This window comes from Stegodyphus dumicola, chromosome 10, assembly GCF_044657685.1.
Source record: "Stegodyphus dumicola isolate Sdum_Otavi_A_Nest chromosome 10, ASM4465768v1".
Classification (NCBI taxonomy): Eukaryota; Metazoa; Arthropoda; class Arachnida; order Araneae; family Eresidae; genus Stegodyphus; species Stegodyphus dumicola.
In genome coordinates this window covers 129,360,014-129,383,680 of record NC_140777.1, presented here as the reverse complement: position 1 = coordinate 129,383,680, position 23,667 = coordinate 129,360,014, and the positions used below count along the sequence as shown (strand labels likewise).

Sequence of the window (23,667 nt, the reverse complement as noted above, 5' to 3'; positions counted from 1 at the left end):
TTCATATGTTCATCTCCAGCTCTCGTGATTTCCAAAGAGCCTGATAAAAGTGGAGTTCCAGAACCATCCAAAGATAACAGCCACCAGGCAGATGAGTCTGTATCGTCCTCCAAGTCCAAGGTTGTACGAGATGTTCCATCCACTGGACCTGCTGCTGATACAACCAAGTTACCAAAGAAACCAGCAGTGCCACAACCTTTGCGTCGGTCCAGTAGAATTCGATATCCCCAAGATAGACTGCAGTTATGATAAAGGGGGAGGGATGTGGTATATCGAGAACTATTGATGTGTATATCATAATCAGACTTTAAGATGGCGCCACTCCTAGCATCGGAGCGCGGGCAGTAATAAGAAAATGACTGGAATGCGAGTAGCTGTAAATATAAGTGTGTATAAGAGTGATGAAATATTGTGTGTATATATAATAAAAGTAGCATGTAATTTTAAAAAGTTTATTTTGTGAAATAATTACCCACTAAAAGATACATGACAGATTCTAAAAAAAATTCTTCAAATGACATGTGAATATCTAAAGTTGCCAAATATGGTTGAAGGCCGCTATAATAAAGAAGTACCACTGTTTTTATCTACTAATTACAACCTGTATGTGATTAAAGAGAAAATAACTTACATTTTAAAGCACATAGCAGTTCACTTTCCCTACACCTACCTTTTGTAAAAACATTCTTCCGATTTGAATGCGATCCAATACTCAATTTTAAAAAATACAATTTCAGGATAAACTGTCTTTTATACTTTTGCAAACTTACGTAAACTGCCATAAGATTATAGCAAAATTGGAAACAATATTCTCAATACTGGAAATATGGTTTAAGAATGTAAAAACGATTAGAGGACTACTGGAAAAAAAAAAAAAAAAGTTGCAGAGTTATTCTTACATTATCGATATTCTGCATCATGTATTTAAAATCTCAGGTTTTTCAAGATTTTACTTTCAAAGTACATAATATTTCTTGTCAAAAGACTCAGCATGGATTCCGACCGATTACGATTCAGAATTGTGCAACTTGAAATTACATATTATTTTGAGCTCAAACTGATTTGGAAATCAAATCCCATTTACTGCATTTGGCTCTTTAGGCTAATAAATCATTTTTTTTCCAAAAATTGGTTCTTGCAAATTTTTGCAGAATCTTGGAAGTCAAAATTGTAAAACTACCAAATTGTGTAAGGATTAGTAAAGTCAAGATTAACATATTATGGACATCTACATTTTGAATAAATATAAAAATCATTCTAGACAGTATGCATATGCCTTCCAGTGGCACAATCAAATAGGCACATCATGTGTCTCCAATAACTAACTCTCAATATTCATTTCAGGTAATAAAAGATGCAATAGAGGGAAATCAAGATTTTAGAAACAAGCCTCCGATTGATTGAAAATCTACAGACGAATTACTGAAACATTTTATTTGACTAAAAAAACAAGTAAAGTATAAAAAAGATCCTAGCTAAAAAATTTAACAATTATATTTTTAAAATGAGAGAAAGAATTACCTTTTAAAACATGATAACTGACAGAGAAAAATAATTAAATACATGCATACACACATACATACAAATAAGTACAAAAAACTATCAAATTTTAAGAACCAATGATAAGATAGTTACACTTAAGTTTCCATTGCATCATAAGATACATTTAATTGGCAATCTTTAGTTGAATATATAGAAAAGCATACTACTACTAAATTCTATGGTTTTTAAAATTTTCAAATAAAATGCAATCTGAATGTTTAAGAAAAGAGTACAAACTTACCCATTCCCATGCCAAAACCAAAATTCCCATTGGCAGCTATGCCAGAAGCACTTTCTAAAAGAAAATATTTAAAAGTTCATACATGTTGCAGACATACATATTTACAATGAGTTTCATTATCATAACTTGAACTATACTTTTAAAATTCATGCTAGATACACAAAAAGTGTCCAAATACCATGAACCCTTTCCCAGCAATCACTTCCTTAAGATGAAATGATCAGTATTTCTAAGAACATTAATAAACAATGTTGATAATTATAACTATATTCCCTTAAAAATCACATTCTAACATGACCAAAACCTTAAAATATGTATGTATAACATATAACAAAATATCTAATTTCATTACAAAACTAAAGTATTTTATATACTATGTATATCACAGGATTACATTTCAGTTCATACTGTAATAGCAAAGGTATTTTAATGCAAAAGAGCAGTTAATCATTAATTAGTGTGGAGTAACACATCTTATAGCACTGATTTTCAAAGTAGGGGGTTACAGGCAAGACAAGTGCCACCCATGCACAATGCACACCCTGCAATGCTGCACTCCATTCTTAGTTGGGCCTTTATTCAGTAAGTATCGATCACATAGGAAGTGAAGTTTGCGTATCTTAAATATGGTTTTGTTATCATAGCAAAAGCTGGTGCAGACCAGCCGCAACGTGTTATTTATTATGAAGTACTGAGCAATGATGCTATGAGCTCATCACAAAGACCAAGAAAAGTCATTATATTGAAGAAACGCTTGTATGCCTGTCTGTTGAAAGTAGCTGATATTGTTCTTGGACTAGAAATTAAACAAAACCTTTCACAAATACCGCTTTTTGACAACACTGTGAAACTTTACACTGATGGCATGGCCGAAGACAAAAAAATCAGTTAGCGCAGGCCATGAAAGAAATTCTTCTCTGATACAGTTGGAGGAGAGTACGAATGTTGCCAAATGTTAGTTTTCGTTAGGTACCAAATGAAACAAAGATAGACCGGATACTGTTTTCTACAGAGTTAACAACTACTTCAAAATTCACATAGTGACACCGATCTCTGAATTCTTTTGCAAATATGAATGTCAAGGCAAAAGCTGTCAGGCATATGCACAAATGGAACTTCTTCAATGCTTGGATCTCACTTAAGATTTGTACAAATGATCAGAGAAATGAATCCCAGTGTTACTGCTATTCACTATTTTATGCATAGGCTAAGACATTTCCAAATGAACTCATTATCTTAAAATTATGCATCAAAATCGTTAATCAAATTAAAATGATAACGTTAAATACTTTTTGTAAGAGGGGAAGGAAAAGATGCGGAAACAAAGCATAAAACATTCATTTCATATGGAAGTATACTGGCTTCCAAACAGTAAAGTTTATTTGTTAAGTTACAATATTAATAAGTTTATTTGAACTTCGAGATGAAGTAATTCAATTTTTAAAACTCAAACTGAATTAATTGAATTCTAAAAGTCAAGTTTTAAGTACTGGCTTTTTCTATCAGATACTTTTGATTTGCTGAACTCAACTTGAAATTATAGAGTGGAGATTCGAATATTATCATCAGGATCATATGCAGCACGTCACTGATGAATTTAAAAGATAAGCGATATTGCTGTTGAACTGAATTTTATGGTTTGAGTACGTAGAACATGATATTTAATAAATAAAGGTAACACACAAAATGTTAAAAAAAGGCCCCTTTGGAACGTAATTTAAAATTAAAAAATCTGATGTGTACACCACATGACTTCCTTGTATTGGAATATTAAATTATACGCATTTTTCTTGCATTTTATTTAAACTTATTGGATTGAATTAAATCTACTTCGCCGACAGTGCATAAACCACAATAGAATAAATGCATTCTTTAAAATTCACTCAAGTATTTGTTTACCATAGCGACACTCTGGCGCTAGATTCACTTAACAGTATTAATAATTATATAACAGTTAACGTATATATTTCGTTCATATTGTAACTCATAATGTACAAAATTTATATCATTTAAAGAATAGAATTATCTAATCGTTGCCACATGTTCTATTCAAATACTACAATTAAGCTAGAATGATGTATAAAAGAAATTAAGCAAACAAAACAAAAAAGAAACAGTTTTTCACAGACGATTGAGTATTTCTCATTTAATTAATTCAGTTCTCACTTCGCGAGAAGGCAAAAATACATAAAAACTCAAAATATCTATATTAAAAATTACGAAGTAAATCTCAAACACTTATTTCCTCGAAAAAATTCCAGAAAGAATTAAGCATGATTTAATTGTTAATAATAAATGAATGCGTTATCTTTGTTGTTGCGAAGCTACATTTCTCTAGATTGGCAACAAATCCACTACTCTGTGCTTTTTCAAATGTAAACAAGCAATGGCTGCCATCAAATAAATTATTAGGCTTAGCGGCACTTAAACAACTTTTAAATTGTTGATAATTCTAAAAATATTGCAAATTCACTAAAGGCATAAAAACCTTAACCGGAAGATAAGTACAACACAATTCAATCATTTTCAAAGCAAAAAATGTACAATTTACAAACATATAAGAGTAAAGAAACTGAGATCACTGAGCCGGGTAACAGAGTGGATATATATATAAATATATTTATATACGTTTGGTGCGGCCGATTGCAGCCAAAATACAAGGTGCACATCTACATGTTATACAAAATTTCAACGCTCTGAGGCTACTCGTTTTTTGAGTTATGTGAGATACGTACGTACATACGTGCGTACAGACGCCACGAAAAATTCTCTTCAGAATTAATTTTAAAGCAGTTTTATAATTTTTTTGAAGTAAAAGAGTATTTTTTTCTGTCCTTACGTACAGATATCACGCAAAAACATTGTTAAATTGCATTCGATAGCGGTCAAAATGGATATTTTCGTTGAAATATGCTGCCTGAAACTTTTCGCGATTACAATACTTCCTTTTTACTTCGTACAAGGAAGTAAAAAGACAAATTCAAAGCGTGAAGTGTCTGTCATTGTGAAGCGTCTGTTCTCATTAATTGCTTCATCAACTTTCCTTACCAAATCATCGGTGACAACAGAAGGTCGACCACTCCGAGCCTCGGCGTGGACATTTGTTTAACCTGCATTAAACATTCTTGCCCACTTTCTCACCATTCCATCACTTATCGCGTATTCACCATAAACTTCTGTCACTTGAGAATAAATTTCGACCGGTTTAACATTCCTCGCGTTCAAGAATTTAATCACGGCACGAATCTCGCAGTCAGCGGGAGAACTAATTGTCTTAAACATTTTGAATGTGCACAGCAAACTGAAAACACAACATAGAGCAACCAAAATGGCGACAATTGGAAATCAATGAAGAAGAAAGACTAGTACGCATGCGCAGGACGCCTACCACAGCGATGCGACGGCGCTAGAATGAACTCAGTTTCCGAATACGCTACGTAGTTATCGAAGGTCACAACAGTTTTCTCCCCTCCCCATCCATGAATGCACAAAGAATGAAGGTTTCAAATTACATCCTTTCTACTTCTAGCAAATAAAGATAAGAAACCACAAACAAATCTTTCTAGGACAAGCTGTCTGCAATAAACTGATACAATGCATTTGGGAAAACTGCACCTGCTACTGCATACCTTAAGGGAGGGAAGAAAGCAACATTGGAATTCTGGCCGTTTGGGTTGTTTGAACGAAGAGCCATCTGGGCCGATATGAGTTAAGAGAGTTAACAGAACTCCTTCTTGGAGTTTTACAATAAAGCCTCTACTCGGGCTTGAACTTAGGAAACTAAGAACTAAAACTTAACTAATCTTAACTAAAAAGATATAGCCGAAGCTATCAGATTCTAACAAAGTTGGCCCATTAACGCTAAATAACACGAAGCTATCAAGAGCCTAAAGTATGGCCGAGCATAATAATAGCTTAAGAGAGAGTAACCTTAAAAGGCAAACGTGTGCTAGTCAGAATCACTGGTTCTCTCGTATGAATTCGGTAGAACTTCATAGTCAAATACTTCTCCTCATTTGCATTCAAATGCAATTCTAAAAATACGCTCTGGCCATAAGTTGTAAGCTTGAAATTAAGAAAATATAGGATGGTAACTTTAACTCAAAATTTAACTGTTAGATTAATTAATATAATCCCTACAACATATTAGATTTGTGTATACTTAATCTCTTACTAATCGTAGGCTTAATCTCTTAATCCTATCCTATTGTAGGCTCTTACTATCTTTTAATATTTTACTTTTTTACATGCTTCCCAGCAATGCTCATTTCAGCACTCTTTTCGAAACTCTATTCATTCAGCACACCCACAGAATTAAAATGATAAATGCTATCATCGAAAAATTTTAACTGTGTACTCTTTCAAGCCTAAACTGACCAACTACTTTTTTTTTTTTGAAATTTCAACTTTAAAAAGTAGCGTGCTGGAAAGGGTTAATAATGAAGATTAATCACTCTTATATTGGAAACCTTTGTACGCCACCTTTTCTGAAAATGGCTTTTGCTTCTCGGGTATTAAACTGTCAACTTTTCAAAAGGAGAATGCAGACAATCAGAAAGTATCAAAAATTTTATTATGTAACATATGAAACTAAAATCTTCTAATACCAAAGTTTAGTGACAATTTTAAATTCAATTTAAAACAATATTTATTAACATTTTTATATGAGAGAAAAACTAATTATATTAATACAAGCTACAGTCTTAATATAGAAGGGAAGAAAAAAAAGCTATTTGAAATTACATTATTTTACTTAAGTGTGCTATCTATTCCAAGAGTTGGGGGAAAGGACATTACTCATTAATATGTTACTTTAAAACAGGAGCTTCAAGATTATTTTCCACTGCCCTATTTCACTCATAACCATAGCAACAGCAGCTGCAGAAAAAAGGTGAAGTCATTTAATCCACACCTTTTCATTTCCATTTACATAATTTTGCTCCATCAAAAGCACGTGAATGAAAGTTGAATTACAGCCTCAAATGAAGTGAAAAAAAAATTAATGCAAAGGCCAGCAATGCCACAAGTTATAATTGTGAGCGGGCTGGCAATGGCCTTGAAGTGCCTATTTTAAAGTAAAAGACTTATTTCTTCTTCCCTATATATAAAAATGTTATTTAAATTTTCCCAAAACAGGGAAACATCTCAGCAATTTCCAAGTACTAAAAATTCATTTATTCCATATACAAGCAAAAAGTAACTTACTGTTAAATTGCATAGGCTGTCCATTTATTCCCAATCCTTTTCCAATACCATGAAGACCAACTGAAATTTAAAATATATAAATAAATAGATAAAAACAGGACATAATCTTAAATAGATCAAAAACATGAAATCCAACATTTAAAGCTTAAGATGATTTATAGCATTTTTTTTACTCACCAGGTAACTTGGCTGGTATTGCATCGCCATCATCAGTAAATTTATCCTAAAAATTGAGATCTATGTTTAGCATTTATTTTACATTGAAAATTACAAATAAAATACACTTAAAATAACAGAGCATAAATAGACATAATGTAAATTCAAAATGTCTATAAAGCACATGTTAGTATTTCCTTGTTAGCATTTTCAAATCTATACATAATGAATGACATTCCCTTTTAATTCCTTGTACGAAGTATTTTTGCCTTTCTGAGAAGTGAGAATTGAATTAATTGAATGAGAAATAGATCACTAATGAATTTTGGGGAAATAAGTTTACATGAAATGCAGCAAAAAATGCATATAATTTAATATTCCGTACAAGGAAGTCGTGGTGTCCGCATCAGATTTTTTTTCCATAAAAAGAACTTTTAAATATACTGTTAAAAATTAAAAGCGTAGTTTAATTAACACTAAACTAATTAATGCAAACTGAATACAATCATTCTCATAAATGTAACTTTGATAATATCACTAAGCTATTGCTGTTTCTTTAAAGGTTGATAATGTCATATGAGTATCCAAAAAACCTTTAGTTATAAAATCACCAAAAAGACCATAAAAGAAAACAATCCTATATTTTAATGTGCACTTTAACTAAAATCATATAATTTAAATTTATACATATATAACTCATTTTATATCATCAATTCCTTGAAAAGGAAAAAAATAATTAAGAAAGAAAATAATGAAGGAAACTTAACTCTTAATCAGCATAAAAATGCGATATTCATCACTTTCTTTTTACGGTCATCTAATTATTCTCATGGCATAGGATTACACTAAATTTTTTTAAATATGTCTTTGATTTAGAAATCTTAAATTATCACCCCCTAAAACTGTGGGACTATTAAGAATAAAAGACTAAATTCTTTATTTGGAAACTTATTAACTAATACACGATAACTAAAAATGGAATGAAAGTTTTTTAAAAAATTGTTAAAATTCAGTAAATTAAATTAGGAGGTTTAAAAAAAATAACTTGGAAGATTATTTTTTAAATTATTTGATGGTGAAATCAAACAAAATTCTGTGATGTTGGGAATTCCAAGCAGGCACAACAACAGTTCAACATTAACATGCATATGGGAACGGGGGGAATATGAGTCAAATTCTGAATACATAGTAATGGCATAAATATATATGTGTGAAACACCATCAGAAAACTGTCTTGGTAAATGGGCAACAAAATGAAAATCTAGCCAAAGACACAGTCAGGGTTCGTACACATTTCTGCACATGGAAATTAAAAATTAAGGACATATGAGCAAATAGCAAATTAATAAGTTCAATTAAAAATACTATCTATGCCTGAACTTCACTTTGGTAATATCATCCAAAAAATAAAATAGATCCGTACGTAGGATGCATTATTATTAAACCTAACTTAATTAACATAATTATTAGTAAGTTTGAGTATAAAATATACTTTATGAAATTTATCAAACAGCATTAACTATTTTACACTTATAATAGTTCAGCATATTTGAAAGATGACATTTTATTTATGTTTTACTAATAGTTATGTTTCATGTTGATTTTTTTTTTTTTTTTTTTTTAATGTCTCATTATTTGCTTAATCTAGAGGTTTAGTGAATAGCCAGGTAGATTTAATGTCAAGCGTCATAGGTTAAAATGAGAAGTAAAATCATAATAAGAATGATTTATAACAAAAGACTGGCTGTTGTCACCGCTGTTCCTTGCCTAAAGACAGACCTGCAGACCAGAACAAAACTGAAAGGCCTAATGTGGTGCACGGTTAGCTAGTTTTTAAAGTTAGTTGGGTTCTGTCTGTTGGAGTTAGTGTCGTAGTTCCGTGTAGAGTTCCAAGGATTAAAACCCAGTTAATATACTTTAAGGTGTCGTAGCTCCGTGTAGAGTTCCAGGGGATGTAAACCAGTTAATATACTTTAAGCTTCCAATAAGCCACTGAAGCACCAGAAGTGACACTAAGCTGCTTTGCATTATTTTAGGTCTCACTAGATACGAAGAATAAGTCAAAAAGTACTGAATGACCATTGTGATTACTTTGAGGATTAGCAATGATTATTATTTGTTTTATGATGTTTTCTTTCTGACTATCCAAAATGGTAAGAATGTTTTTGGTTATTTTGTTTTAATTTTCACTAAATTCAAAGAATAAATTTTATATAAATTTTTACATTTTTGTGTTTTACCTTGTACCACGCTAAGAAGGCAATAACTCACTTTAATATGCACAGATAATTTTTAAGGATAAGCAGTTAGTTATAAATAAATTAGATAGTTAGATAACCTTAGTCATTATGGATTTACATGACCACTATTAAATTTTACCTATTTTTTAACAATACTGTTAAAAGTACCTATTAAAATCACAATCTAATAAAATTTCACACTTTAAAATAAATGCAATTTATGTCATTGATTCTTCAACAATATTAGAATAATTATACATTAAAAGCTACAAAACATTTATTTTTTATAGCAACAACACTCAACAAAATATTTATGCTTCTTTTTAATTTGAAGCCTGGCCAGACATTTTGGCTAATTTATATCGATTTCCTTCTCTTTAAGCATCTTTACTAAGAATTAGAAATTTCTCTCAATATGCAAACCAATGTTCTCATTAGTTTCTGTGTGCTTTATCTCCTAAATTGTCAACCTCTCCACAATGTACCTATGAGGGTTTACTTGATCCGGTAAAAGTTAAATAATCCAAAAACTCCTGAAAGACATGACGCAAATTATCGTTAAGTCTCAAAGTAACTACCGTATATACCCACGTATAAGTCGACCCCCCCACTTCGACATAAAAAATTCATAGAAAATAAGAAACCCGCTTATAAGTCGACCCCCCACTTCCGAAATCGATCGAGAAACTTCGAAAATTTTTTCTTAAGTACTACATTTATTCAAAATCATCTGAGAAAAAAAAAAAAAAAAAAAGTAAATATACGATAAAAAATACCTTGGTAAATAAACAAAATCAAAATCCTTCTTCTAGAATTTGTTCCGGAAATTCTAAGGAAAAGATTCGCGTACGTAAAATCTATCTGCATTTCCCCTTTTTAAAAGTTAAGAAATATTCAAAACTGTTCAGTTATTGCGTGGGCTATTTTTTTAAATTTTGACGTGTACGCCTGTTAACAAAAGTATTTCATGAATGAACAATAACTATTATAAAGATTTATACGTACATTTTATCGAAACTTACTCTAGTTAAAGTATGAAACTCTGTGATTAGTTCGTCACATAATTTAAGTCATGAAATTACTTCAAGTAAGTGACTTATTTGATAAGTCGTCCAATTTGAGTGCGGGAAGAAAACAACTGCATTATATAAAGAAATTTTTTAACTTCCGATTCTTTTAATTTTTTATGGCCCCGCGTATAAGTCGACACCCCACTTTGAAGTCTTTTTTTTTTTTTTGTCCAAAATATCTCGACTTATACACGGGTATATACGGTACAAAGTCAGACAAAGGTTTAAATAAGCCTCTTATTTAAAAAGAACCTAAAGGTATGTTCTTATGCTAACCAAATCAATTAAAGTTTGGGGTGATGTAATTAAACAAGAACAATCAAATTCAAACAAAAAAATGTGGACTAGTGGTCAATTTAATTTAATTTTAAGCTGGCTAAGTAACTCTACTGTCATAACTAATTCAAATGTCGGCAGCAGTAATTCAAAGATGAATAATTACAAATTATCAGAGCCGGCAGAAACTAATGCAAGGAGCAAGTGGAGGTCAGAAACACAATCGTCTTGCACTCCAAACACCTCAGTTTAAAAAATGTCTAGGTGATTTCCAAAAAATACAAATGGGAAATTATAGTAAAAGCTGAAATTGTACACAACTGGGTAATTTACATAATAATAACTGTACATATCTTTGAAGAATAATTTTATATATTCAGTTTTTTTTTGTCTACATTTTCTTTTCATTTTAGAATTTTTGGATTTAATTAAATATTTCTGTTATTCTAAAAAAAAAAAAAAAAAAAAACTAAATACATTTAAAATGTATAGAAAAAGCTGTTAATTTTATTTCTTTAGTAATATCAGTTAGTTATTCACAAGAGATATGAAATATATATGGTAAGGGCCGGTTACAGAGCTGGTGTGGCAGAATTTTTAAAATTTAGTGAAACACCCAGCAACAAAATGTAGAAATGGAAAAACTTTTAGAATTTAGAGCAGGCACTGGAAGCAGAATTTAGAAAGGCACTAGTCAGCAAAATTTAGGATCTACACAGAGAGGTTTAACATTTCACGCGATTGCACTATGTGGGAAAATGCCTAGTTTTCCCAGACCAGTGTATGATGCATTAAGACATATTAGAAGAATTTTTTAAATTGCCAGTTTTCAATTTCTTTATTAATCAAAAATTGCATTTTTATAATGCCTGTCCATGTGATAAGATTAGAAGCATTTTTAATATTTTCAATACTTGTGTCTAGTGAAAAGTAGAGAAAATAAAGGGAAGATAAGCATGTTAAGAAAGATTCTAGTATCAGAAGTAAAACATTCAAATATTATGTTTTCATTGTTCTTCCAGATGTTCTTTAAAAAGTAAGAAATTCATTGCAAACTTTCTGTAAAATACATTCAATACGTGTTGATACCATAGTGACATTTTTCATTTTGTCAAATTTTTCTAAAATCTTAGGAATCGTGGGTCTATAAATCTTGCCTTCAAATCTTTCTAAACTTTCCAAGTTGCATCCTTCTTCAAGTTGCAATGTCCAACGTCCCGAAGAAAAAATACCCCTACCAGTTTTGTAACAGCAAACAGCCAGAATATTTAAAAAAAAAAAAAAAAAAAAAAAAAATCAGACGAAAAAAAATTGAAATTAATTAATTTTATAGAGAAAACTGATGCATATTCTGAGAATTTAGAATACTCTGAGACAATTACATGAGAAAACTGTTATCATGAAAAAAATTGAAGATATTTTTAAATTAATATGTTACATTTTAAATATAATTTCAATATAATACCATTATTTTAATGAAATTTATCAATGTTAGAATGTTTAAAAAAATTCGTCGAAAAATTCCCAGCTCTTGGAAATTAAAAAATTTCTATAGAAACTATCTTTAAAATTGCCAAAATGCTGATAAGTCGCCAAACTTAGATCCATTCAAGAAAAGAATTCACATCCCCAAAAGCGAAAAATTGTTTAAGAGCTCTTCATTAGAAAAAGTGAAATAATTTCGAAATACTTGTTTAACTTCTTGCTCAGAAACTCGAGTATCCCACCATTTATATTAGAAATAGGAACAAATCATAACCCATTCAAATAACCATATTTATCAGTGAATATTTAAAATATACCTCCAAACTGCTAATTCACACTCAAAATGGGAGTCGTAAAAACAGAAATTTCACATGATTAAAATTAAGGACCTTCTGCCGATTTTGCCCAAAATTAAGGACTTTTAACCCCTTAAGGCACACATTAATTTCTAATTTTCGGTCAAAAAATCACCTATTTTTTTTTCTTGCATAATCATATTCTCTAGTGCATTTTAAGACATGATCTTAAAATGCGGTGGTGCAACGTTTGGTTGATTTATACTAATTTGATACCAATTCCTTGCTATATCCAAAATCTCGTTGTCATTATCTTCCGATTCACTTCCATCACTCTAATCGCTGAAACTGTCTGATAAATTGGCATATTCAAAATTGTCATCGTCAGAGTCGCTCATTATCAGATAACTTTTTTTAAATTACAAAAACACTTAGTAATATAATTTGCAGTTAACTGCTTACTTTTATTATATTTACGTAATAAAAATGGATACAATACCTTTTCCACACCAAACGACTACTTTATAGCAAATCATCAAAACGCGCCACGTGGTTTACACAAGAAAAATGCTGAATAGTGGTGCCATCTATGTCAAATAATTTTAATTATAATCTAGCCTATTTATTTTTACTGGAACGGATCTCAGACAAGCATTAGAAATAAAATAACGTGAGATACAAGGGCGCCCGTGTCAGACACGGGCATGTGCAAATTTTCCGGAAACTTTCGCCTGTGTGAGACACGGGCAAATGCGTTAAGGGGTTAAAGGACCAAAAATCGATTAAAAAAAACTTAAGGACCATACGACCCCTGACAGTGAAGCCCATCTAAATAAAATCATGAAAAGGGAAGAAAAAAAAATTTCTTTTGTTACGCCATGTATAAACAGATCTTTTCTGGAATGCACTGCAGCTTATTTGTTGCAAATATACTTGTAATTATAAAATTAACCCCGAAACACTGATGAAAATTCCCATATTTTAAAACTTATTTGCAACTTCTGTTCTAATTTCTTCCAATCCTATTTTTATTTTAACTTAATATTCCCATTAGATGACAAAAGAAGAAAATCCCAAATTAACCAGTAAACAATTCCGAATTCAAATTTATGTATGCCTAAGAAAACCAACTTTTAAAATAAAATGTTAAGAAAAGCAATGAAAGTAATAAATCCTTTACAATTTTATAACTTATAATAAACAAAATAATAAGTCATAAAATGGAATACAACAGCTTCCAAGCAAATAATTTTAAATGTCTTTAAGTTCTTGAAATGTACTAATATACATAAAATTGAAAGTAAAAAATATCTATATCCAGAAATAATGATTCTAACAGAACACTAAAAATAGTTATGTATAAGAATTGGGAAAATGTATTGCAATTATATTATATATGTAATTAGATTAGGCAATTAGAATTGAAAATACATTGGAATTGAAAATACAAAGTAATTGCTTTTTCAGTTACACTGTAATAGTAATTAACAAAGTATTTGTTCAACCTAATTATAAGTACAATGTAAACTCCAATTCTAAAATATCTAATTACAATGTAATTATAACTATAGTAGGTAAAGTATCTGCTCCTTATTTATTTCTGTTACACAGCGTACAGGAATCGGATTGTAATTGAAAATTAAAATAAACGACAGTATATCTGAAATGGTTCAACATTTTGGATAGCGAAGTGGTAAATAATACAAAGCGACCAATTGCATACAACGAAATTATTAATATAATCCATATGGAATCATCCTGCATAATTTATGTATGTAATGCAGCTTATAACCGCAACATAATTACCGTATTATTCCGGAATATAATGTGCACCAGTGCATAACACACACCTATAATTTTAAACTGTATTTATTTATTTTTAAGTATGCAGTCAAAAGTCGTTAATCCGGACTCGTCGAAACTTCGGCGATTCCGGATTATAGATCATCAGTTTAAATCTGGTAAAATGGCATGCAGAAATTATAAAATTAAAAATATGAAACCGTAATTTACGAAATAAAGAACAATTATGATCTAAAGGGTATCAAAATTTGCAAAAAGAAAAAGCTTAATATTTATTTGTTTACTTTATTAAACATTTCTTTCAATGTAAGTTGTTTACGTTGCTTCGTTTTTTATGTGATAATACATTCTCTTTAATTCTATAAACAGACATAATTTCTTGTTCAGTTACAAAGTTCCGCTGTTCAAGTCCTATAATTGCTGTGTCGAGAATACCGACTAATTTGTCAATGGAAATTTTTTCGTTTTCAATAACCTCTGCCACTTTCTTCGCTATCAGAAGCAAATTATAATGACGAGGCATTTGATTTAAATCATATCAAAGACGTAGTACATCGAGATGAAATACTACATTGAGTAAGGAATTATAAGCCAAATAAAATAAAAACATTTGCCCTGAAGGTAAGGATAGTGCTGACAGATCAACTTCCAATTCATTGCATGCCCCCAGGGCGTTAAAGATAAACAAAGGATATGTCTTTATCCATTTTTTTGCAGCAATTCCACTTTTTGTTTAATGGACTCCGAAAGATACTTTCGCTTTGTATATCCTTTACATATTAGTAAATATATATCGGAAATCCTATTTGACACAATCGAAAGTTCAAGCTTACTTTTATAAAATTGCTCTAACAGTCTGCAAAAAATAATAATCCGGATCCAATTCGAAGATCAAGGAACAATGCAATCTGCAACATTAACTGAAATAGATAATTAGATCATTTTAGCTTAGCTTATCCCGTCCGTTATACATTAAACGCGCTTTCGTAAACATATTTTGCGCACGCGCAAATTAGCAGCGGTAAAGGTCTTACGCGCATGCGTCAACACGCCGCGTGCGCAGAAAGTTTGTAGCTTTGAGGTCCGGATTATGGGTGTCCAAATTAACGACTTTTGACTGTATTTCACCATATAATGTGCACCCTTTTTTATACGAAAAACCCGAAAGATACATGTGTGATGCTGTTACTTTTGGAAGTCATTCTTTCGAAGATTTTTTCTGTGTTCGAACAATGGAATACACAATTGAGAAGAGATAAAGGGAGGATATGCATATACAGGGTTCATAACCACATTTTAGTTAAAAAAATAAGCACCTATAAGCACTTTTCAAGCACATTTTAAGAAAAAAAATAAGCACCTGTCTAAATACATAATACACAACTGCATAACTTCAAAAATTAAGACTCGTAATTTAAAATATGAGAAATGCAGTATTTATTAAGAGAGAATAAGCATTACCTCAACCATGGACAATAATTACTTTTTTTTTTAAATTTTAAATAACAGTTCAGTTTACAGAACTAAGCTATATTACAAGATTTAATGATGAAACTTCAGTTCAAAATAGAGGAAATAAATAATAATAAGGCATATTTATTCTATTCGCTTGGAACTTAATAATAAATACAATTTATTTTTCCACTCATATTGATATTTAACTAATTTAAATCTAAATTCTGAACATTTTCTAAATTTTCATCGTATATCAGTTTTCCCTTAACAGATATCGCAAGCAAAGTAATTTAAGTCAAAAAGAGGAACATTTCTGAAATCAGAAGACAGAAATTTGCTTCATGCAGTCATCCTTTAATAGTAAAAGCTTAACTACCCACATACTTGAAAATTGGCGAATATTCGGACAGTCGAGCATAACTTGAAAAAGAGGAGCGGAGGGGGGATAGACTGTAGGCGTTCTTTAGATTTTTCCGCTAAATAAATGCTTTTGACATTTCGATATGTGCATCATATAAAGACAAACCAATGGAACAGAAAAATATTCTGCTTAGCAAGCACAATAAAACTCTTTTAAGTGTTCATAAACAAATCTTGGACCGAACATCAAAATTAATTATCTCTGCAAAATATTGCAAACCCTACTTGATAATACGCAATCGGATTCAACAGCTGCCGGTATTGGGAGAATAAAGAATAAAGGAAAAGAAACAGAATTAAATAAAGGAAAAGAAAGAGACTTACCAATCTGGGGTGTTTTTCATTCTAATTTTCAAGAGACTGCATTAAATTTCCTGAATAGAATCATTCTTCGCTTAGGTTGATAGACCGCAGAACTTTTAGTCCTATTCAATCCAGATTGGAAAGTGACCAAAAAAAAAAAAAAAAAAAGGTCCGTTGCTTGTTTTGCAGTGAACTGTAACAGTTTCAATATTCGAGATTTTCCGGAGAGAAAGGGGAGAACCTCCCAACCTTCGTATTGTATAATGGATTGGCCAAAAAAGTGAAATTATTTTGATTATTCGATTACTCTCCCTTTATTCAAGCCATTCCGAATATTATTAATTAGAATGCTAATATGTGTTAAAACACAACCATTTTTCAGCAGTTACTGCAACTATGTTATTATGAGCATTCATACACATACTCATAATATAAGCATAACGGTCATAATAAGCACGAATATGAACTGACCATGCGGAACGAGGATGCAAATTATTAAGGTCTTGATAGAAATTCAAACGTGTGTAGTATTTGGGTGGGAAAAAGAGAATGCCGAATGTACCGGAATTTTCTGTTTTCGCAATTCTTTGACCAACAGAACGACGGCTACCTATCTGTACTCTCCGCGCACACCAAAGGTTATGTTAATGCAAAGAAAGGGGGAAAAGCTATTTCCGGTAGTATGGTTCACTGTCTGACATTCCATATTAGGAAGAAAAGTTGTTTATTTAGTTTCAGCTTTGCTACGGGGAAAAATTTTGCATTCATTTAAAAAAAAAAAAAGTACTAAAAGCAAAAAATAAGCACTAAAAACAAAAAAATAAGGGCTTTAAAGAAAAAGTAAGCACCTATAAGGGCCTTTATATTTTATTTTCAAATATAAGGACTTATAAGCACTTATAAGGACCGCTACGAACCCTGATATATCAGAGGTTACGACAGGAATAATCAGCCAGCACCTTTAACACAATTTTACCAACAGTATTATACAAAAAATCCAGGGACTGACGAACAGATTGCATACCAATTCTATTTGTATTTAATGAGAAACTTAATCAAATCTGATGCAGAAAAAGATAGTCATGCTCCTAGAACTTGTAAAGGTCCTAAATCTATATTTGCAACTTCATAAATATACTGATAATCTTATATTTTGTTTAGTGCAATTTATAATTTATTTTAATGCAAAATTTAAAACTGCATGGCTGTACATCAAATATCTGGACACTTAAATACGAAAACTTTAATTTAAAATACTTTCTTCTGAAAATATACACAAAATAACTACAAACCTGAGAAAATATACTCAGGACTTAAAAAATTAATAAACTAAAATTTGTATCTCGTGATTATGAATTGCTTTAAATAAAAATAATAAAAAACTGAAAAAAATTAGCAAGGAAACATCATTTCTATCTTATTATTTTTCCATTTTTTTAACTACAGCATTTAAAACTTTCATACCTGTAAATACAAAACTATTACCTTTTTAATATTACGTTAAATTTAAAATTTCAAAGGTATTTATTTACACACAACAATTTTTCCTAAAGAAATATACTTTTACTTAAATAACATACCATTCGAACATTGATAATTCTTGCAAACAGCCTCTGTCCATTAAACATAGCTGGCATGAAGTAAAGGATATATAAAATCAGCAAAAAATATAATTTTTTAACAGTTGAAAATAACAATTTACCTTAAGCTATTAAATTACAAGGATTGCTTCAATTAGTTTTATAGTTACACAGAAAACAAAAACTACCAAAACTCTAATTTTTGTTAAACTTTTAACATTCAATCAGAAAAGAAATTTTGTGGGATTGATACTCATATATGGAAGCAACGGCATCGCTTACAACAAGTATTAACATAATTTATGAATTGAATGATACGCAATACAATAAAGCATTCAGAAATAAGTTCACAATAAGATTCCCGAGTAGAAACACATACATATACATTAAGCTATAAAACATTTTAAATTCTTATATTCTAGACCAGGGCCTCAAACTTTTTTTCAGTCACGACCCCCTTTAATCATTGAGGACCCCATAAGCATTGCGATTGCACAAATCCCACACAAGTTAAACTGTCAATTTTTTCCACTTGTACTGTAATATACTATTGCAGTTTTAGATCATTAACTTTGATTTCTAATTTTAACATAGAAAAATGTAAAAATTTTAAATAAGTAACACTGGAAATGATAGTGTCACGTGCAAAGGAAGTAAAATGAACATTTGTATATATTATAAAAAGAATGCGTCAAAACATTTTTCTTTGTCTGTATTGTCTTATCTTTACCTATTTTCAGATACACTGTGTAAAAATATTTGGTAATTGTAAAATTATTATAATAAGTTAAAGAAATATCAAAACTGCTAAAATTTTTGGCGACCACCTTCAGCAGGTTTATGAAACTGTTCTCTAGACCACAGGCTATACCGACTCTTTAACAAAACTTCGAGGTCCAAACTACAGTTAATTCATCATACCTAGCCGATGCAATTATCATGAACAGCATACACGTTTTTAAAAGAGGCAGTAATATTTCTGTAACTGGATCTTGCTAACTCTTGTTTTTTAGACTCTCAGGCAGCTTCACCTAAATTTCTTAAAACTGTTTTTAAATATTTGCAAAAATATTTTTTTTGTCCCAGAATACTGGAGATTTCTTCGGTTTGGTATGTACTTTACTTTTCAGTGGATTTACCTCTCCATTGTCATACAGTATCGGTGCAGTTTTACATTTTGATCAGATGCAAACTTTCACTCACATGTATTACACCATGAACTTTAAAGGAGGGAGAACAAAGGGCGACTGGGGATTACAGGAACAATCGCCAAATTCTGAAGAAGACTAATTACCATCCACCACCATTTAGTTTAGGTGTCACTTGTAGTGGTTTTTTTTTTTTTTTTTTAAATGCTGAAGAAATAAAAAATGAGCGTTGCCCTCACTGGTACTTGAACCTTGGACCTCTCAAATATGCATCGAGTATATTTTCAGTTACACCACGACAGCATGCACAAAGGAGGAATAAAATACCTTATACATTAAATAAATAAAATTTAGTATTTATTATTTTAATAAAATCAATCAAATTCACTACAATGCTTGCAATACAAATCAGATAAACACCAAGAGATGTTTCTGTGATATTTGCAGAAAATTTACTGTCCATTCATAATAAAACTTTTATCAGAAGCTACTAAAGTTGTTTGTTGCTGGAAATTTGAAATCTTTTCATTTTGAAATTTCAAATTTAATATTTATATTTTCTAGCCATTAATTTCAAACTCTTACTGCTTTAAATTTTTTACTGCTGATACACTTTTAATAAAAAATCTATTTTTCTATTAAATTTTAAAATTTTATCTCATGCAAACAATAATGTGAAACCCTTTAAAAATATTAAATCATGAAAACTAAATAAAATTTAAAGGATACAGATTGCTTGAACTGCTTCCAAAGGATGTTCATATTCTGCTGTTCCGTGGCCTTTGCTTTTGCCTTCATTGTCAACATTTAATTCAACCTTCACTAGTTTCCCAGCAATTTTAAAAATTTCTTCAAGCTTTTTTTCAGTAACTTTATAGTCTAACTGCAAAAGAAAAGACATTAATTCTTCTTTTATAGTAATTTTTCTCTATAAGAGGACACTTTAAGAAACTAAAAGCAAAAACATTTTTGAAAAACATCTAAGTCTGATATATTCTTAAAAATTAAGCTTCTTTTTTCAAGTCATAAAATAAATTATGTCCATTTAACTGAGAAAAAAAAAAAAAAAAAAAAATCTGCAAAAAATTTTGACATAACTAAAAGTTTTGATCTCAACAGCTGTGATTTCACTTAAATATTTCTTTTAAAATAGAAAATGTTCCAGTAAAGTTTTAATTATTTTACTACAATGTACCCAAAACTATTAAACAAATGCAAAAATAAGCAAATTTCCATGATGTTTTTACCAAGCATATTAACCTCCCTTTTATATGATACACATGACAGATTTTATTGAGCAAATAACAGCTTTTATATCAAATGGAACTAAAATTCTGTACATCTATACAAATAAAAAGTTACTCAAATGTGATATACACTTTTCAGTAAATGCTATTTTATTCATATATATATAAAATTCAATAATAAATCAATAAAAAAGGTACATTTAATACACACTAAGCTTCAATCAGTTACGTCATTTACAACTTGGAAACTATCACTCCAAAGAATTTTTGCATTTTTATTATTATTGCACCTATCATTTATATGGCACTGAAATTACTGCCAATTTTTAAAAAAGAAAAGCAAACACGTTTACTTTGCATCTTTTCATAGCTTCTTTTAATACAGCATCAAATACTTTTTCTCACACCAGAGACTTCATTTATATACCCCTAAACTTACAACTTTAAACATATTATGCCTCCTATTAATGTGATATATTCTAAAGCTGTCAACCCTACTCACAGCTTTTCTCGTGAAAAGAAGACTACATAAGAATCATGTTTAGAACTGCTGAGTTAAATAGCTACAGTTTGTGGCATGCATTAATATCATTTAAATAATGGGAAACTGAAATAATGCAGAAGATGTAGATTTTTCCTGCACATTTAGGTGCTTTCTGATTAACCGAATCCCTCCAAATTCATGAAAAAGTTCTGATGAAGCAATGCACCAAAAAGTATTTATATGGCAACTCGCATATGCAAACAGCCTCTACATGTATGTTTCAGTATACATGTATTGCACTTTGAAAGTCGAACAGTCATTTTCCTGATTAATATTTCATTTTTAATTGAGTACATATGTTTTTTTGTCATAACCAATTGCAATGGGACTGTACAGTCCACTTTCTGCTGGGGGGGGGGGAAGATTTCTTTCTTCAGAAATATCGCATTTTTTCCAACAATACAAAAATTTCATTTTATTAAGTTACATACTTCTTAAACAACTGATTCTTATGGAAATGAAATTTGAAAAACTCCAAGCAACACTTAGGATGCAGATTGGAAACTGGTTTAAAGACAACTGCATTTGCTTTATAACTGCTGCTCACTTTATTTAATGGTGGACAAAGGAATATATATATACCAGTGAAATTCTGGGAAGAATTGAAATTATTCCCAAACACAACTCCAAGTGTGTCTTTTATGGGAAAAAGAAGAATGTAAGAAAATAGGGGGCAGGAGTGTATCGTTGAAATAGATATAAGGATACTAAAACAAATGTTTCAGTGAGCTCTTGAAAAAGACCGATGTTTGAATGATCACAAAGTACAGATATTTATGATAATACCAATAATTTTTTAAAATACAATTACTCACATTAGAAATAAAAACTTTATTATTAAGCGGCCCACAGATACCCAGAGATTTCAGAAATTCAGGATTAAGCCCATATGTATTAAATGGTGGATCCGGTCTGAAATCATTTGCTCCAAATCCATCATTGTTACGCATAAATTCCCGTTCCGAATTTCTAACTGATGTTCTCCTTCTGTCCATCTCACCAGAGTCCTAAAAAATAATAGCAAATGGTAAATCACAAATGTTAGTTAAATTACCTAGGATAATATTTTTTAAACATTACACTAAAATTTTGAATTCTGCATGTTTGTTAAAAGAAAACTTCCATGATATATGAAGCCTAGTGGTTTATCTCAAACAATTAAAATTTCAAATACAGTGAAAATCGTTTCACACTAAACTGAGGGGATTGAAATATTTTTTAGTGTTACTGTAAAAAAACATATTCAACAAAATTAAGTTTATTAGAGTATATTTTATTTACATAGATATGTATAAATCCATGTATTTAATAAAATCAATGAAACAAAAACATACACAAGAACTTGATGAAATTTAATACAAAATTTTCAAGTTTTTTGAAAAACGAAGCATTTATTGAGTTTTTGGAAAATAATCTGATATTTTTCTTTGCATTTCTTTTTTAGCATCAAGCTGTTAACAAATATCTTGATGCTGTCCATTTTATTATTCATTTCACTATTGAAATGTGTGTCTAAATAACTGAGCATACTTTTCATAATGTTCCTCATTTCAGATGACATGGGAACAGGAGCAGCATTATTCATTCCATTTTTATCGTTGGAATCTCCATCAATGATATTTTCTGAACTTTGAAGAAACTTCAAAATGTCTTTGTCTGCCATAATTGGAGCTGTACACACATTATCACCATCTACTGGAATGAATTCTTCAGATGATACAGTAGGACAATCCAATAATACAGAACCTTTCTCAAACATTTCATCAAGTGTCCGCTCAGTTTCAATATCCTCCTTCTCCATTTCTTTTGGCACCAAAGAACTTTTGAGAATCCTGCATGACAAAAACAATTTTTAATCGTCCTTGAAGTCACTGAATTCTATGCAGAGTGCAACATATGAAGAGCATCTAAAAATTGATCATGAAATTTTCATTTGTTTTGATTGAAAGTAAATTTTTATGCAGTTGCTTCGTAAATTTTTATGCAGAAGCAACTGCTTCCAGCATAAAAATTTCATGTTTTGTATAATCCCTTGATCAAGGCTGCAAAATACTTTTTGTATTCGTAGGCAAAAAAATAAGTTTATAGCTTTCTATACAATGGGTGGGGTGACCCGGACGATTATCAATTATCATTGCAACCTTATGATTTTTCTCGTAAGAATTGGTGAACCAAGGTGAATCCAATTGGTAAACATCATAGCTACCATCCATGCCTTTTTGTTTGCTGTACATTCGACAGATGATGTTCTTACATTCTTAACACAGTGGTTTCAAACTTTTGCCAATACCAAAAATAGAGGTAGTTTTTTTAGAACTGACTGAATTCCATCCTACCAATAATGTAATCCGTTCTTTAGACAATTTCCTGCCTGAACATGATTGTCCCTTAAACGATAAAGTTTTATTGTGTAAGCAACAGTTTCATCCACATCGAAGACATCTTTCGTTTCAGATTCTTTAAGTATAGTAACGTAGACTGAAACCAGTTTGCTGTCATGGTCGAACTTCATTAGCTTCAGCGCAAGCATATTTTAGTACTATGCCATTTATTTTCTTCAAACGTTCTAGTTTAGCAAGTTCATTGCTTCTTTTTAGCATTAAAAGTCATGATATAGGAGCATTGCGAGATCTTGCTTGTTTGAACCAAACAAGTA

At 30.6% G+C, this 23,667-nt stretch overlaps 1 protein-coding gene across 1 annotated transcript in view; it reads right to left on the bottom strand.

Annotated features, from left to right (window-relative positions):
* Nucleotides 1–23,667, bottom strand: part of LOC118199073 (myelin expression factor 2-like) — a 91,187-nt gene that overhangs the window by 24,043 nt on the left and 43,477 nt on the right. Inside the window, exons 5-10 of the mRNA XM_085825535.1 lie at nt 21,827–22,018; nt 19,950–20,103; nt 18,073–18,122; nt 7,166–7,211; nt 6,989–7,048; nt 1,784–1,837 (exon numbers count right to left, since the gene is read on the bottom strand). Coding sequence (XP_085681661.1) covers nt 1,784–1,837; nt 6,989–7,048; nt 7,166–7,211; nt 18,073–18,122; nt 19,950–20,103; nt 21,827–22,018 — 556 coding nt within the window. The remainder of the gene's footprint in view (nt 1–1,783; nt 1,838–6,988; nt 7,049–7,165; nt 7,212–18,072; nt 18,123–19,949; nt 20,104–21,826; nt 22,019–23,667) is intronic.